This window comes from Blennius ocellaris (genome assembly GCF_963422515.1).
Source record: "Blennius ocellaris genome assembly, chromosome: 20".
Taxonomy (NCBI): Eukaryota; Metazoa; Chordata; class Actinopteri; order Blenniiformes; family Blenniidae; genus Blennius; species Blennius ocellaris.
Window position 1 is genome coordinate 22266498 of NC_137669.1, and position 16239 is coordinate 22282736.

Consider the following 16239-nt stretch of genomic DNA (forward strand, 5'->3'; position numbering starts at 1 on the left):
CTACATTTTATTGTATCTGGCCGACATAATTATATTATATCACCTTTCACTGCTCTACAAACAGGCTGTAAAACTCAGTGTTTCATTGAAACTGATATTACCTCCTCCCACCTCGTGTTCAATTTTCTCTCCTTTTTAACCCACCTTTCCTCGCAACTCGCACCTTGATTATTATTATTATTATTACAGTTATTACTTATCTCGGCCCATTTGTCACAGCAGAAGAGAAATTACACCTCCAGCATCGTCTCACAGTTTCATTAAACAGATTGTTCCAGACCCAGAGAGGTAATCATCCCCGATATTTCACAAAATAAGGAATATTAAAGCTCATATAATACTTTTTTTTTGGGGTTAAAATACTTTTTACACTTAAATCTCACCCTGTGGCGGCTACTAGTATTGGTTAAGTGAGATTGTGTTTAATTCTGCTTCTTTTAGTTTAAAAAAAAAAAAAGCATTTTGTTTGGCTCTCCTCTGCTTGTTATTTGTCCTTGAATCCTGTTCCCTTTTCCTCACTCGCATTTCTAAACCTTCCCATCCTCCTTGTCACCTCTACGAGGTGCACAGCTTGTGCCGTTTTCTCAGGTATATGTCTTCACAGTTTGTTTTTTTGGGGGATGTTTCTGAAAAACTTTCCACCTTCTGTTTGAGCAATCCATGCACTTGCGCACTCCTGGTGCAGGAGGCATTCAGCTCACACTGCACCACCGCTCACCTTTCCCCATCCCTCTGCTTCTATATTCATTCCCCCTCTTCCTTCCACCCTTTTATGCATCCATCTCTGAGGCCCCGTGTAACTCCGCGGGGACCGGCCATCTAAAGCCCGGCCGGTAATCCTCTCAGGATATTGAAATGCCAATCCTTCCTCCTCTCTCTGACCTGCACCTCCACCTCATCTCTGCCGCCTTCTTGCATCCCTGTCTTCCTCGCCGCCTCTTGCTTAAAGGGCTTTGTCGGTACCACCGGGGGCCCCCCCCCCCCGAGACATTCAACCCGAGCGTGCATCAATCACACGCGCCCAACAGTTCTCAGGAATGATGTCATTACCGGATCCGAACACACAAATCAAGCATGAAGCATGTGAGGCACGCGAGCATGGCGAAGCACGCGCACACGCACACGCACGCTTGTGTATATGCATCTCTAATCCACAGCTGGATGAGGGGCCCCATGGGCCTCGGGCAAAACTGATCCCCCCCCCCCCCCTCCCCCCCCACGTTTACACAGCCTATGCCCCCATCTCCTCACGCAACTGTGGCTTCTAGCCCCCGCTACCCCCCCCTCGCTATTATCCCCTCCATCCCTGATGCCCCATGCAAAACTCCCCCATCTCCCCTCCGCGGCCTGGAGAGGGCTGATAACCCCCCCCCCACTCCCCCCCCCCCCCCCCCATCTGTCTGCCAGAAATCCTCTCCAACACTCTGCATGGACGCAGTGCGGTGCACAGAGATGCTTTAAGGAATTCAATTTGCGTTTGGTTTTTTTTAATCTCACAATATCTTAAGAGCTGTTTTTGATGGCTTAAAAAAAAAAAAAAAAAGTAGTTAGTATATGTATGCGTTTTATTGACCCGTGGTCTTTGTTGTGGATGTACCGACTGCAGATAGCAGTGCATTAGCCTGTTGTTCTATTAGTACTCCTGAAATGTTTATCACATCAAAGCAATAGTATCTTTTCTGGGGGATTTATAGAACCTTAAAATCTGCAATGGAGAAATCCATGGGAAAATAATAGTACCGTATTTTCCGTACTATAAGGCGCACCTACATTGATTGACATATTTTACAACTTTGTTCATATATAAGGCGCACCACATTATAAGGCACATGGAATAGTCCAGTGGTCATAACCTTTATAGCTCAAAGCCATTAGGTTACATTTTCCACTGATTCCAACACCCAGAGAGCTGCACGCACTTTATTTTGATAGTTCTACCTGCAGCCTATGCCAGGAGGACACTACACACAAAACCTTCTTCACTGCTGGTTGACAACTTACAACTACCGCTAATAAACTAAACTACATGAACTAAGCAACAAAAACACAACACAACACAATTATTACCGACACCACAAACCAAATAGAACCCCCAATAATTGCATTTAAAACACCACAAACAGAAACTCCCGTAATTCATTGCAGCCATCGGCTGCACTGAGGAGCTCAGGATGCAAGGCATGATGGGAATTCATGTTTTGTGTTGTTGGAGGTTATTGTGGGTTGTTGTTGGGCTTGGTGTTGTGTTGATTGTGTTTGTGTTTTTGTTCCCCAGTTTAGGGAGTCATTATTTCATCTAGTTTATTTTGGTTTGTTAGAATGTTGGTGTGCAACCATGAGTGATGAAGGTGTTGTGTGGAGTGTCGTCCTCTCTGAAGAGCTGGTTGCGAAGCTCGAGTTGTCAAAATAAAAGCTTCTGGTTGTCCAGCTGTCAAATAGCAGTCTCAAGTAGAGCAATTCTTCCATATATAAGGCGCACCGGGTTATAAGGCGCACTGGCAGCTTTTGAGAAAATTTGAGGTATTTAGGTGCCTTATAGTGCGGAAAATACGGTATTTAGTAGGGATGCACCGATCCCAATGCGACTATCAAATACGGGGTGGTGCAACTCTGAGTTCTACGTGACGTCATGCAGTCGCTGCCTTCAGGGAGGCAAGCGAGCACGGAGTTTCTTTAATATTAATAACAATGACAAAGACGGTAAGATAAGAGGTTAGCGCTTGTACTTGTACTATCCCTTTAAAGTAAAGTGGCGTCGGTGCATCCCTCCGTGTTATTTCGCTCAAATTCGGCCTTTTTTCCTTAATACAGCTGGGTCCAGGTGGGGGGGGGGACAAAAACACCCGTCGCTAACAAGCCGACTGTGCTCAGGAAAAACACCGAACACATAGGGTACGGGTGGGAGACGGCGGAGAAAGAGTCGCGGAGACGTGGCGGGGTGAAGAAGTCGAAGGAAGCGGTGATTACCGCAAGACAGGGAGGTGAAGAAGGAGAACAATGTTGGAGTGAGTGGCGGTGGACGGAGAGAAATTACCATCTTTCTAAGAATAGTAGGTTTATGGGGAGAGGATGTGGTGAGGGACATTAGGAAGGAAATAGAGGATAAAAAAAGAAGAGATTGGGACACAAAGGGAGGGAGGAGGTGAAGAAAAAGCACAGAGTAATAATGAGATGATGAGGCGGCGACGGGTGGGTGGGGGGGGGGGGGGGTGTGTGAGAGAGCTTTGTTCCGAGTTCCTCCTGCAGTATTTATAAAGGTCAGTGATTTCTGATGATGTAAAAGTGCGCACGCACACACGCACGCACGCACGCACACACGCACACACACACACATTTCTAAATTATGGAGTTAACCTGCAGTGTGAAGCAGCCCAGGTTGCGTTCTCGTACGGGATTATACAGCTTATCTGACTGCAACAGATTTCAGGGTGTTCACATGACAACGGCGATCAAAACTTCTCGGCAATGCTTTGACTCTGTCTCCATGGAAACCCATGACATCACTTTGATGCTACGTGGCATCCGCACCCGGGTCATGGTACATAGTTCTATTCTAAATATGTTTCATGACAGAGTGCCATGACTCCCAGCCCATACTCTCCCGGGACTTGGCACTTTTATTTTGACAGTTGCCGTCACGACAATCCAACTCGGTCGTTATTTTCACTTTAAGAGGGGGTTGACGTTAGCTTGCAGTTGACGTGTGATCTGTTCGGGATTTACTCTGCTTGAAAGAGAAGATTAGACACGGGGCAGTGTCGTCTTGTACAAAGCATGTACGTTGAACAGATCCCATTGGCTGAGTCGGAAAAAAGCCGATTACTTACAACACTGCTATTGAGAACTTACAGGCCTCCGGGGACGTGACAGATTAAGACGATACCGCCGCCACCTGCACAAAACACCACGACCACTCAGAGGGAATTCGTGCATCTTGTGGTTACACAACGCACCCACTACGTCCTAAATTTAAATACTCTTGCTCGGGTCAATGGTGAATCATTGCACTTATCAAGTTGTTGCGTAATTAGATTTTTTTTGTTTTTTTTCTCTACGTGGTTCTGAAAAGATGAGTGAGAAATCTGAAGTATGCTAAATCTTTTGCCGCCGCTGCTCCGGAACTCTGGAATGAGCCGCCTATCAACATCAGGCAGGCTTCCTCGCTCCCTGTTTTCAAATCCCTTTTAAAAACCCACTTTCATTCTTTGGCTTTTAGTACACCTTGATTTATTTTCATCTTGTTTGATATCATATAACTTGTAGTAAGCTTGTTTGTGTGTTTGTTTTACATGTTTTCTATGTTTTATGCCTTGTCTCTTCTGTGCTTTTGAATTAACTTTTGAATTATTTTATTTGATGTTTTTGATGTACAGCACTTTGGTTACCTTTTGTTTTTTTTTTAAATGTGCTTTATAAATAAAGATTGATTTGATTTGATTTGATTATATACTGTACATCTAATGCAGGGTGTGTCAAACATATGGCCTGTGGGGATAAAGCCGGCTCCGATCCGATCAAACCACCAAGCAAATTGGAAAAAATTCAATGAAAACATAGATTTTCTTTCTTAGACACATTTCTTTAAACACTGAGCTGAGATATCAGTGACGCCGCCTCAAAGTCTTGCTGTCAGGGAGCGTTTGCTAAAACACGCATGATGCAACAGCCACAGGAGAAGTTTTTTTTTTTTTTGGGACATTTCATTTCGCAACAGGCGGCTTTAATAAAAATTGGCTTTATGGTGAGATTGTAATCATTTGTGGTGGAAATTGTGCAAAAGTTTACTTTGGCCATAACAAAGGGAAATTTTAAAGTTCAGATTTAAAGGTTATTATTGCCCTACTTTACCAGTGCCGCCCATTCAAGATGAAATTGGGTTGCGTGTGGGCCCTGAACTAAAATGTGTTTGACACCCTCGCTCTCGTATTAGAAGCCCCCCCCCCCCCCCCCCAAAAAAAAAAAAACCTTTTTACCTGAAGTTGGTGTCATGGCGCTAACAGTGTCGCCTGCTTCGGTGGCACTGAATCCCCTGCCTCGCCACCACCGAGCATAAATAAAGTGTTACCTCCCTTGACCTGCAGCAGAGTGGTGCATTGAGCTGCTGGAGCAGAGAAAAAAAAAAACTCCAGCGGCCACCTGTGAAAACCACATTCCTCTTAATCAAAAAAAAAAACCAGTACATGACCGGCAGAGTCAGAAGTAGTGCGACAGGACTCCTGAGAGCCGGCAGTATATCTGAGGCACGTTTCAGAAGTAGTGGGGCTCCGTTCTTAAAGCTCATGTCTCCCGCTCGCACGCACATTAAACAACCCACACCAAATGTCAGTCTAAATCCTCCCTGACACAGAAAGTCTCCCAAAAACCCCCTGCAAACACTCTCTCCTAAACCCCCCCCCCCCCCCCCTGTCCAATCCTCCTGGATGACACGGTTAGCGGGACAACTCACACCCTAATACCCCGTAATAACCACGAATCAACACCATGCTATCTGCTGACAAGACACACCGGCGGGTGGCGGAAGAGATAAAAGGAGGAAGAAAAAGTTGGAGGAAGTGTGAAATCAGCACCGAAGGTTTGTTCTTTGTCTGATATAGAGACCCTAACCTGGGTAAGAGGGTTTTCTTTTCTAGTTTTCTTTCTTGGCTGAGCCGTTCGTTATTTGTTGATCATGTAAGACACAATTGTGCGATCACATATTTCGACGGACAGGTAAAAGGGGTGGATTTTATTTGCGTAAATGTTCCAAGAAAACTCAGTCGCGGTTGCAGCAGCAGCCTTCTTCTTCTTCTCGCACTTTTTTTTTGGGAGTTTAGCGTCAGATTGCATCCATAAAGTTGCATTACTGCCGTCTGCTGGTTCTATCTAGCTTCATTGTTTCCCACCGTTCTCTTCGTCCCTGATGACTGTTTCCCCATCTCTCTCTTCCTAGCTGCTTTTTCATCCCTGATGACCGTTTCCCTTCTTCACTTGGGTTTGAAGTTGCACTATCGCCATCTACAGATTCCATCTCGTCCATAACTTCTCATCGCTCCAGAACCAAAACGAAGGAAGAAGAAAAGAGAAAGAGCAGCGACAGCCTTATTCCCTTAATTTTGATTTACAATAGTATTAATTTCTGTTCTTGCACTGCAAAGAACTTTCTTTTTAAAGACAACAAAACAGGATTTCAATCAGCTTGTGACGATAGCACGAGTGTGTCAATTCAGATTTCGCGTGATTTTGATGTATGAAAGCGAGCGAGGTTTCGTGCATTGTGTCCGATCTCGTGGTAAAGTGCTCTATGTATGTTTTAAAAGTGCCTTCAATTTTCTCTAAAGCCTCAAAATGAGTTGCCGGGAAGAACACGGGGCTTACAAACCAGCTTAACCTTCTGCCATCATCACTGGGCCTCCGCCCTCGCGCCGGCGATTCTTACTGTGGGGTAATATACATCGCACATCTGTTGTTGAGCCGGTCCCTCACCCTATGCACTCCAGATGTTACACTTATGCAACATCTGCAGTTGGTAAGACGGGAATCGGGATTGCAGAGTGACCCCGATGTTGTTAAACATCCATCTCCTTTGGATTCCACGGATAGAACTATAAGCGGGGTGCAATTTGCTGGGCGCGATGGGGTAATAACCTCCGGCTTATAAACCCCCCCACCCCCTCTTTTACATCCGGGGTGGGGGATCCAGTTTATCTGTTTCACCGTAAGCCTGGCCAAAACACATCAAATAAATGCTGCACACTATTTAAGCCGTTATTGTCAATCACAGAGGACATCTACCGACGGGTCATAGGTTTTATATTCAAAGTAAAACTTGTGCCAGTTTAGGCATCCGTCACATTTATTATGCTCTTTTTTTTTTTTATCACAATGAGACCATTAATTTCCACCGTCGCGTCACTGAAATGAAGCTGTGAATTTAGAGGGTTTTTCTCGCACTCAGGGTAAATGAAACCTTACTGATGCAGTGCATTGTTGTCGGATTCAGTGTTCTGAAAATGCCTTGCCTTGTCCGTCGCGTCCGACCGTTCACAAAACCACGTCGTGCGCCAACATGGAAGGTATTCGACGTGCGGCGCCTCGCCAGAGGTCGCCTCAACAACGGATCCACTGAGATTCAGTCACTCTCCACTGCTCTTTATTTTAACATTGCCAAACATTCTCCCTCCTGCTTTTATGATAAAACTATCAGCCAGAAGCTATAGCTTCACATGCCACACCCTAATCTCCTCATTACACCTTCACTGTTTATCTTCATCATTTCATCAGTTCCTGACTCAGTAGAAAGTAGCCAGAGAGCGATATCGACTTCTGCACACAATCTAAACCCCCCCTCTCCGTCATTTTACCGTCAATTTCTCAAAACTAACGTCACTTTCTCAATGTTTCTTCTCACCTGCTTTCCTCTCAGTCTCCCTGCCTTCATACATCACTTGTTTCATTCTGGCCGTCGCAGTCACACCTCCCCAAAATCTTTTCTAATGAAACTAAGACTGAACAAGCTTCTTCTTCGATTTGACAGGTCTGTGTATAATAGAGTGAGCATTCATACACTGTGTGTGTGTGTGTGTGTGTTTGGTCTTTTCACACTTGAGCTCCCTCAAACAGTGCCGCCGTGACGCCGTTTTGACGGGGCGACTTGATAAAGTGCTTTTTCAAGCCGCTGGCTAATGGCCTGCCGAAGACTTCTTGCTGATGAAAATGAGACCACCTGGAAATGGCGAGACTCTGCAACCCCGTCACCGTGAGGAAGGAGTGTGTCGGACGGACGTTTGTGCTGCTGTAAGCACACGCGCAAATGCAAATCACTGGACGGGCTGCGCGTGTTGCAGTCCTGCACGTTGCAGTATGCAACCGTGGAAGCAAATCGAAAAATTTCACAGAGTCTTCTGGATTATTGAGCATGCATATATTTATGCAGAGAGAGAAGTAAAAAGCACATACAAATGTATTCAGGCACCTCTGGCATGCGACGGTGTGTGTGGAAGTACTTGCTCAACTTATCAAACAACACCTCAGAGATCTGATGCTAAATGTGTAAATTAAAAGACGGCATCTCTAATAGATGAGGATATTTTTAGTTTGATTAATAATATAAGCTTTTAACAGGCTTGATGGTGAATATCTTTGAGCTGCACATTGGGGGAGCAGTAAGGAGTCTTGTCTCACAGTGAGAATGGCACAGTGTCAAATGGGTTCCATCTTAACTGTGTTAATTTGACAAAAATGGTCCAATATGAATGCATTATCAACACTTTTTAATTCAGCATGTGGCTGTAATTTTGATCAATAGCTCAAGATTCAGCCCACTTCCTCTTTGGTTGATGCACCTGGAGGGGTTACGGCATCACAGTTCTTGTATTTTGTTGATAAATGATTAATAGCGACTATTGAGATTTATACAGAAATAAAATAAACTGCAACCAGTTCGCCAGTTAGTCTTATTTAGGCTTGTTTGTAGTTTGACCTTCATTGCATTTGCACAACGTTCGGGTCCAAAATGAGAGCTTCATTGCAGCGAATGCTTCCGGACCGAACGGCGACTCACCTGGCAGACTGGTGGACACGTTGACGTGAGTGTAGAACCTCTTGTTGGGCAGCAGCTCCGACACGCCGTTCAAGGCCTCCACGGTGAAGGTGTAGTTGGTGTTGGGCGGGAGGTTGACCACGGTCACGGTTCTTTCCGTCAGGCCGACCTGCTGGGGCACGAAGCCCACGTTGGCCCCGCAGGGTTCGCACTGCTTCCCGCTGCACCGGCGGCACCCCACGCTGTAGGTCAGGTCCACCCGGCCCCCTGCGTCTGACGGCGGGGACCACTCCAGAATCAGCGTGGACTGCTTGAGGGTGTAGACCAAATCTCGAGGCGGCGATGGAGGACCTGGCAAGAAATTGCATCCTTAGCTATAATAAGAAATAACTCTGTAATTGTTAAAACGACACTCTTTGACGGGAGCTTTGACGGCATATGAGACGGCATATGAAAGCTGAACCGTTCGAGTTGTCAAAAATTTGTCCAGAATTTTTGAGCAGAAGCGTTTCTTCTGTCATTTCATAGTGTTTTAAATCCAATACAGTATTTGCCCTCAGAGCAGACAGCATTTGTGCGAGAGCCAATTTTTACTGAGAGCAAAAATCTTATTTTGAAAGGCAAAATTTGATTTCCTGTTAGATTTAGGTCAGGGGTGTTATTGCGTGATTATCCGGGTTCGGTCCCGAATAATGTAAAGAAGTGGTGTGCGACATAAGGCCCAAAGGCAAATGCAAAGACTTGGCATTAAATTAGGCTTCATGGCATTTAATAAGTACTCACAGTATATTGGTACTCTAAATGTTAGTACTAATACTTGTACTGAAAAACTTGTACTTGTACCTGCTAGTTAGCAGGTATTTATCCATTGGATCACTGCAAATACCAAACAAAAACAACAGCTCAACCTCGCAACTTCAGGAAACAGATGTGATGACAAGTGAGTGAACGGAGCTCGCCAATGTGCAAGTAAGGCAAAGGCTTCACTTGCACATCAGGCCTCTTTAATGCATGGCCGGTTCCAGATTCCTCAAATATCAAGCTTGCTATGCGTGAGTTGTTCAACACGCCCAAGTAAAACTGGGTATTATGGGGCAATTTCTCCAGGCAGATTTGCATTTCTCGCTTTATGTCACTCTGAATTTTATGTTACAGGAAGAGAAAACCACGTGGTTAAAAGACACTTAAAGATCTGGAGTTGCAGCTGTGATATGCCAGCATATGTGACATTAGAATGGTTTGAGATAGCACAAAGAACATTAATGGGACTAAGATAGCGGAGAGAGTATTGCTCATCGAGACAGACATGTGGGACTACAAGAAGGGGTAAAAATACTTCCTTTTTAGCTTCAATGTATGGCTGTAAAAGCTTCCAGAAACATCAGGTCTTTTCTGAGCACGGGCATGCATGGATAACCAGTTTCTACATTAGCTTCTGTGGGAGCAGATCTTTAGTATTGTGGGTAAATAAAGTCGAGCTGCTTTTAACTCTGGCAACATGAATTTGATTCAGTGCAGAGAGCTGTAATCCGAGGTGCCTCCTCTGCAGCTGAGCACGTCAACATCTGCTCGGAGATGCTCGAGGTGAACCACGTGGAGGCTGCAACGCGCCTCGCAGTGCTTCTGCGAAACCCTCACCTGTCAGCGAACCTCGCCGTCAGTTCGCCTCACATCACGCAACAAAAGTTAAATTAGGATGTGCAGTCCGGCGTTAAGAGGGAAAGCGTCAAGTCAGAAGCTCATATCTCCTCATCGAGACTCTTCCCTTGAGTGACCTATGTCTTTTCACGCAGTGCGTACCGGGGAAGCCATTAGACGCCATGAATGTTGTATGTGTCCTTGCATGTGTGATGAATAAGTGAAGGTATGCTTGCTCTGTGCATGATTTCTGACATATCGCCAAGCCCAGCTGCGCCCTGAGTTACATAAGGCCAGAGAGCGTTCATCATCATGCTCGGTGATGAACTGTGATCAAACCTGGACAAAGAGTACATAAAAGATGAAAGACGATCGGGCACACAAAGAACAGGATACAGCCTTTATAACTGTAAGATGATAAGTGATTGATTTAATTGAATTCCTTTCTGCATGCAATGAGTCCTTGTGATTCTCGTTTTAAGTCCAGAAATCACAGAAATTGTTCAGATTTTCGTGATTCATATATTCTGTCCTTGTCTCAGTATAGAAAAGAGAATATTAAGAAACCAGAGTTCATCTTCTCCATAATCCATTTCAAATGTGTCTATATTATATTTATTACATATTAACTAACATATTCCAAACGTGTTTTCTCCTGTTTGTCGAAACGGCATGAAAGAAAATACAGAACGTATTTTTTTTTTAATAACTCATAATCAGGCTTTGTTTCTGTTTATCAGCACACTTATATTTTTGTTTTGGCTCTTTCATTTGTTTAGTTTAACTCAAATTGGATTAGAGTTGATGACACACACACGCACGCACGCACGCACAGATTGGCCTTTTCTTTCCATCTCCAAATTCTTTCAAGCATCTTCTGCCTTGTTTCCTTCTCCACTCCGCTCATGCAGTCCGAGTGCCTCTCAATGAAACTTCTTCAATTCTCTCCGTCCTCTTTCCCATCGTGCGTCGTCTTCTACGCCCCCTTTCCAGCCAGAGCGGGGGGTTTGACGCCTCCAACATGCTGCACCGTGTCAAACCAAGAAGGCTTGACCGTCATTCCACACCGATCAATAATCACATGCCCACTGACCGGAATAACACTGATTGTTTGTGTGTCGAGACGGGGATATATCAGGCAGCGTTTTGTCATCAAAGCTGGTGTTAAAAGCAGAAAAAATTATTGTATACTTTCTATTTAATCGTTGGAGTAATAAATTACCAACAAATTGCAATATTTTCTCGTTATCTAATAGTTGCAGCTGGAGGCGAGAGGGCTGACCACTGCATCACTGTCAAAACAAAAGTACCAAGTCCCAGGAGAATAGGGACTCGGAGTCATAACACCAGGGATGAAACGCTGTTGTGATTGTCTCTACTGAGCATGTGCAGAAGAACGATCTCCAATTGACTGATGCACGAGGTCTCCGCCTCGCAGGACGTATGTGGATAAAGTTTTGATACATCAGACTCGCAGTCTAGCAGACAAAAAGTAGGACATCAATCAAGTACAGGACATGAGGACAAATATAAACCAGTGTTTCTAGACACACGGCTTCAAGTCCAAATGTAGATTCTAGCTTATATACACAATCTTTGCATGCACAATAAACTCCCCCCCCGGCGAGGAAAATCACTTCCTGTATCCTATCCAATCTTTGTACTTTAGACATGTAGTCGTAGCAAAAAGTATGTTTATTTTAAGTCTGACTGCCTTTTAGCCTAATGAAGCATTTCAAAATGTGTTATGCTGCAAAAATCCACTTTTCCACTGCATTTCTAAGACAAACTTGCTGAATTGCAAATATCCATTTCCAGATATACGTTGGTAAGCATTATGCATCATTTAAGGTATTTCTTTTCCTTATACCTATTATGGCGCTGCTCTTGCAGTCCTGTCAGCAGTCGTTCCATTCTAATGCCGTTATTTTAAAGCCTCCAGTTATGAAGTTTTACTTTTTCTCTAAACACCCACTCACAGATATTCTACAGGATAGTTGGAGGATGTGATCAACTTTAAATAGAATTGACTGACTCAGAGCTGTGATGCAAATTGATTAATGATTAATAATTAAGCTGCCATGTCCATTAGGGATGCACCAATACTGACACCAGTATCGGGGACTGGAATAGAAATGTGTGCTGAGCACGTATGGATCATGTGTTTTTTTCTTTTTTTTTTCCTGCTGCAGATGTTTTTTTTTTTTTTTTTTTTAACATGTTTATTTGTCAAGCACATTGATTGTACACACAGGTGACAGAAAATAAGGGTAGTTACTCTTGCTTGTTTTTGATTCCCCCCCCCCCCCCCTCCCACAGCCCCCCCAACAATAATAGGAAGAAAAAAAAAAAAAGAAAAAAAAAGACTATTTACACACTACAATAAAAATAATTATATATAATATAATAATTTTTATAATAATTAAAAATAATGAAAAAAAAAAAATAATAATAATAATAATTACACACACACACATACAGTCATATGTGTTATGAAGTAGCTAGGAAAGAAGATAGAAAGAGTAGTAAAAAGCAAAGACAAAAGGTAAAATGAATAAAATAATAATAATAACAAATAATACAAGAATACAAGAAATATAAAAAGAAAAAGCAAACAAAAAAACCTAGTGACTAGATTTCATATCCAAGATCAGGATCCTGTGTCTTTACTTTGATTCTTTCAAAACTTTTTTTCCACTTACTTTAGTTTGAAAAGAAATTGAATCCGTACTTTGACTTCGACCAGGCTCTCTTTCGATAAATCAAGTAGACGTGCTCCTAACTTCACTAAAGAGTGTACTTCTGCCGGCTTCGCCGTAGTCAAAGCTAACCGTTTTAATTAGTCACATAAGGAAGGATTACCTGGTTTTAAAAAAGTGGCCGTTTTGGCTCTCGACTCTGCCGAACGTGTCCTTAACACGACGAGGAGCCTCGTACATCACAGGGACAGCGGGAGCTTCTAACTATCACAGCAGTATGAGGCTCTGCGTACGCCACCGGCGCTCGTCGCAAAGGAAGGAGATTGAAATGACACCGGTATTATTCTTTAATTCCCCGAGATGAAAAGGCACACATCAAACCTCTTTCATCTGGGCAAACTCTCCCTCCTTGTTTTTATGACGGCAGTTTGAGATTCACTGAACTCTCTCTCGTTTCCTCCTGCCATCTGCCCCCACGCGGCGGATTAGCCCAATCCCGGGGATGATCATAATTACCGAATCAATAGTGTAATTAATGTGGTCATTAGGGCTGCTATAAATGTTATCACACAGGGATCAGAGAGCTCAGCAATCAATACTGTAATTAAACTCCTCCATTGGAGGTACCGTAAAAGCCAGCCGTGGCTTTTCACATTTATCCGTCTCACAGAAGTGAGTGTGTATGCGTCGCGGCGCAGAAGGACGGGGTCCAGTGACCTTATGGTTTTACTGACCCGAGCACTCCCGAGATGTAGAGCCCATTATTCCTCCATCTAATTACCAAGCTATATCAATAAGGCTGCTCAGCATGCGGGAATCAATAGGGGCGCCCTGTATGGTCTTTGTCTTATTGGCCTCGCAGTGCATCTTTATCGGAGGGGAATTCGCCACGAGGCGAAGGGGTGAGAAAACCCGCGAGCCGACGGGCGAAGAGATAACGTGCGGACAGTCGGGATGAGATTATAACAGTTTGTGGCTTGAGGACGGAGGGATAGAGGGACGAGATTTCCGCGCGACAGAGGGAAGAGGAACGGCGCGATAAAGACGGATGAAGGGATGAAGGGGCGGTGGGTGGATGGAAGAGTGATGAGCGGTCCCGGGTGAAAAAGCCTCCGCTCGGCCGTCAACATGCAGAAAGATGGAGGAGAAAGGTGGAGGATGTAAAAGGTTAAACAAAGAGATGGAGGAAAACCGCTGGATGGGCTTTTTTTAGACGCTACGTTAGAAAGGATGAAAGATGGATCGGCGATAAAAAGGATAAAGGTTAAAAGGCGATGGCAGACTGATTTATACGACACATCTTGAGGTGATTTCAGCTCATTATGTGAGGGGGGGGGGGGAGTGGAGGGTGGAGGGTGGAGGGTGGAGGGTGGACGGGGGGGGCTACAGTTACGAGGTCGACTCACTTTGAGAATTAAATGCTTCCCGAGATGTTTGCGACAAAGATCCTCAGGTTTCGAGGTATCAAACGTCAGACCCCCAATCCAGCCAAACCTCCAAGAAAATTGTTCGAATTTGAAATAAAACAGTTGATTTTTTTAAAAAACATTTTGTTTAAATTAACAAATTTGCCATCAAACTATCCTCAAAGCCGTCAGGGTGAGTTCGCAAAAACACTTGCAATGCAGCGACGATGTTGGCTTCGTGTTGAGATTGTAGTAATTTCCCGTAGTAATTGTTTGGTTTTGTGAAACTATAGACATTTTTACTCACATATATTTCAAAAGACAAACTTCAGTTTCAATTCATAGGGCGTTATGGCACTATTTTATGTGCATGTGACCCCTGAAGTAAAACGTGTCTGAGTATTTGTCCTTTCAGTTGTTCAAAACACATTTTTTTCACAGAATTTGTCAATTAAAAAAAAGAATCATTTTCAATTTTCAAGATTTTGTGTTGACATATGTAAAGATGCTTTAACTGAATATATCTGGCCACTTATGGTTTTGCACGTAAGCTTACGATTGCCTTTAACAATTTCAGTTCCCCCAAAAAAAGTGAAACTAGCTGATTTTACTCTCTATTTGTTTCCCGTGTCACAATTTCTGCCCAAATAGGAGACAAATGATGCTGAGGTAAGGCTTCTGCCTGACCCCATTCCCTGAGGTCTGCTGCACAGCCTGAAGAGAGGTTCAAGGTGAAGGGTGATGTGGGGAAGGGGTAGGGGGTGGGGGGGGGGTGATGATGATGAGAGAATGAGGACACTGTGGGGGGGGCAGAACCTGGGAAGCTGGTCAGACAGTGTCGGTGAGATGAAGAAGGGCAGGTGAACGAGAGGACACCGGGTGAAGGACGGGTCCGAGCGGGCTCGTAAAAGCAAAATCCATCTTTATGGCTAAACGCCATTTGCCGCAAAAAGGCTTTGAGGAATAATATGAGACTGGCTCACTTAATGCAAACCTGTCAATGTGAAATAATGGAGTATTTGTGAGACGTGGAGTGACGGGAGCCGCGCAGAATTTCCACCCCCCAAGGTCAAAAGGAAGAGGAGGAAGGAGGCAGTTTGAGGCATGAGTGATGTAATTACGTGTGCAGGGCGCTGAGGGATTGTCCAGGGGGGTCCTGAAGTGGTCGTCCTCACACACGCACACCACGGAGCCTTCGTCCTCCGCGACGCTGTTGGCCGGGCAAGGGAAGCACTCCTGCTGCCTGGAGGACATCTTGTAGGAGCCGGGAGGACACGCTGCAAGAGAGACACACGGGAGATCAGGCGGGGCGAAGAAAAACGACGTCGGAATTCCGAGGAATCGATTGAAACAACAACAACGACAACATCATTGCGCAATCCAGTGCAAAAGTCAATTCAACAGGGAGCCTCACCAGCGCCACACAGTGGGGTCGTGGCTACCATTCTCCTGTCGTCACTGAAGTCATAAACATCCCGCACAAAAGGTGCTAAATTTTATGTTCACGGAAGTAGATTGCCGTTTTAGTTTGTGTGCATTTTGAACGGGACTATTAACCCTCTGGGGCCGGCGGACGCACCGGTGCGTTCTCGTCACGTGGCCGTTTGAAAAGGCAGTAGCGTCACAGCACAGCGTCGTCTGGTCCAGTGTTTCAATCCGTGTCCAAAGTGCAGATATAAAACTACAAGCTCGTTTTTAAATGACGTTGATCGCCCAAATAAAAGCGGAGATATGAGGAAAAACATGTGTGACCTTTTGTAAATAGTTTTACAAAAACGCCTGAGGCAGTGCTTCTATTTCACTGTAAATATCTGTATAGAACTGTTTTTTCAGTCCTGTTTTGATAAATTTTAGTTCATTATAGTTTAGATTTACTTTACAAGTAAACTAAATGATTCGTTAACCATGTCTGTGACTTTTATAGTCAATAAATCTATGTTTTTACCACCCGAATTTGTAATTTTATGGTGTTTTTAGA

The 16239-nt window shown here is 44.3% G+C and overlaps 1 protein-coding gene across 1 annotated transcript in view; it reads right to left on the bottom strand.

The window, feature by feature from the left end:
* epha10 (EPH receptor A10) overlaps positions 1–16239 on the bottom strand; it is a gene marked incomplete at both ends in the record, with an annotated part of 221563 nt that overhangs the window by 61826 nt on the left and 143498 nt on the right. Inside the window, 2 exon segments of the mRNA XM_080515523.1 lie at positions 8540–8869; positions 15383–15538. Of these exon segments, the coding sequence (XP_080371649.1) occupies positions 8540–8869; positions 15383–15538 (486 nt within the window).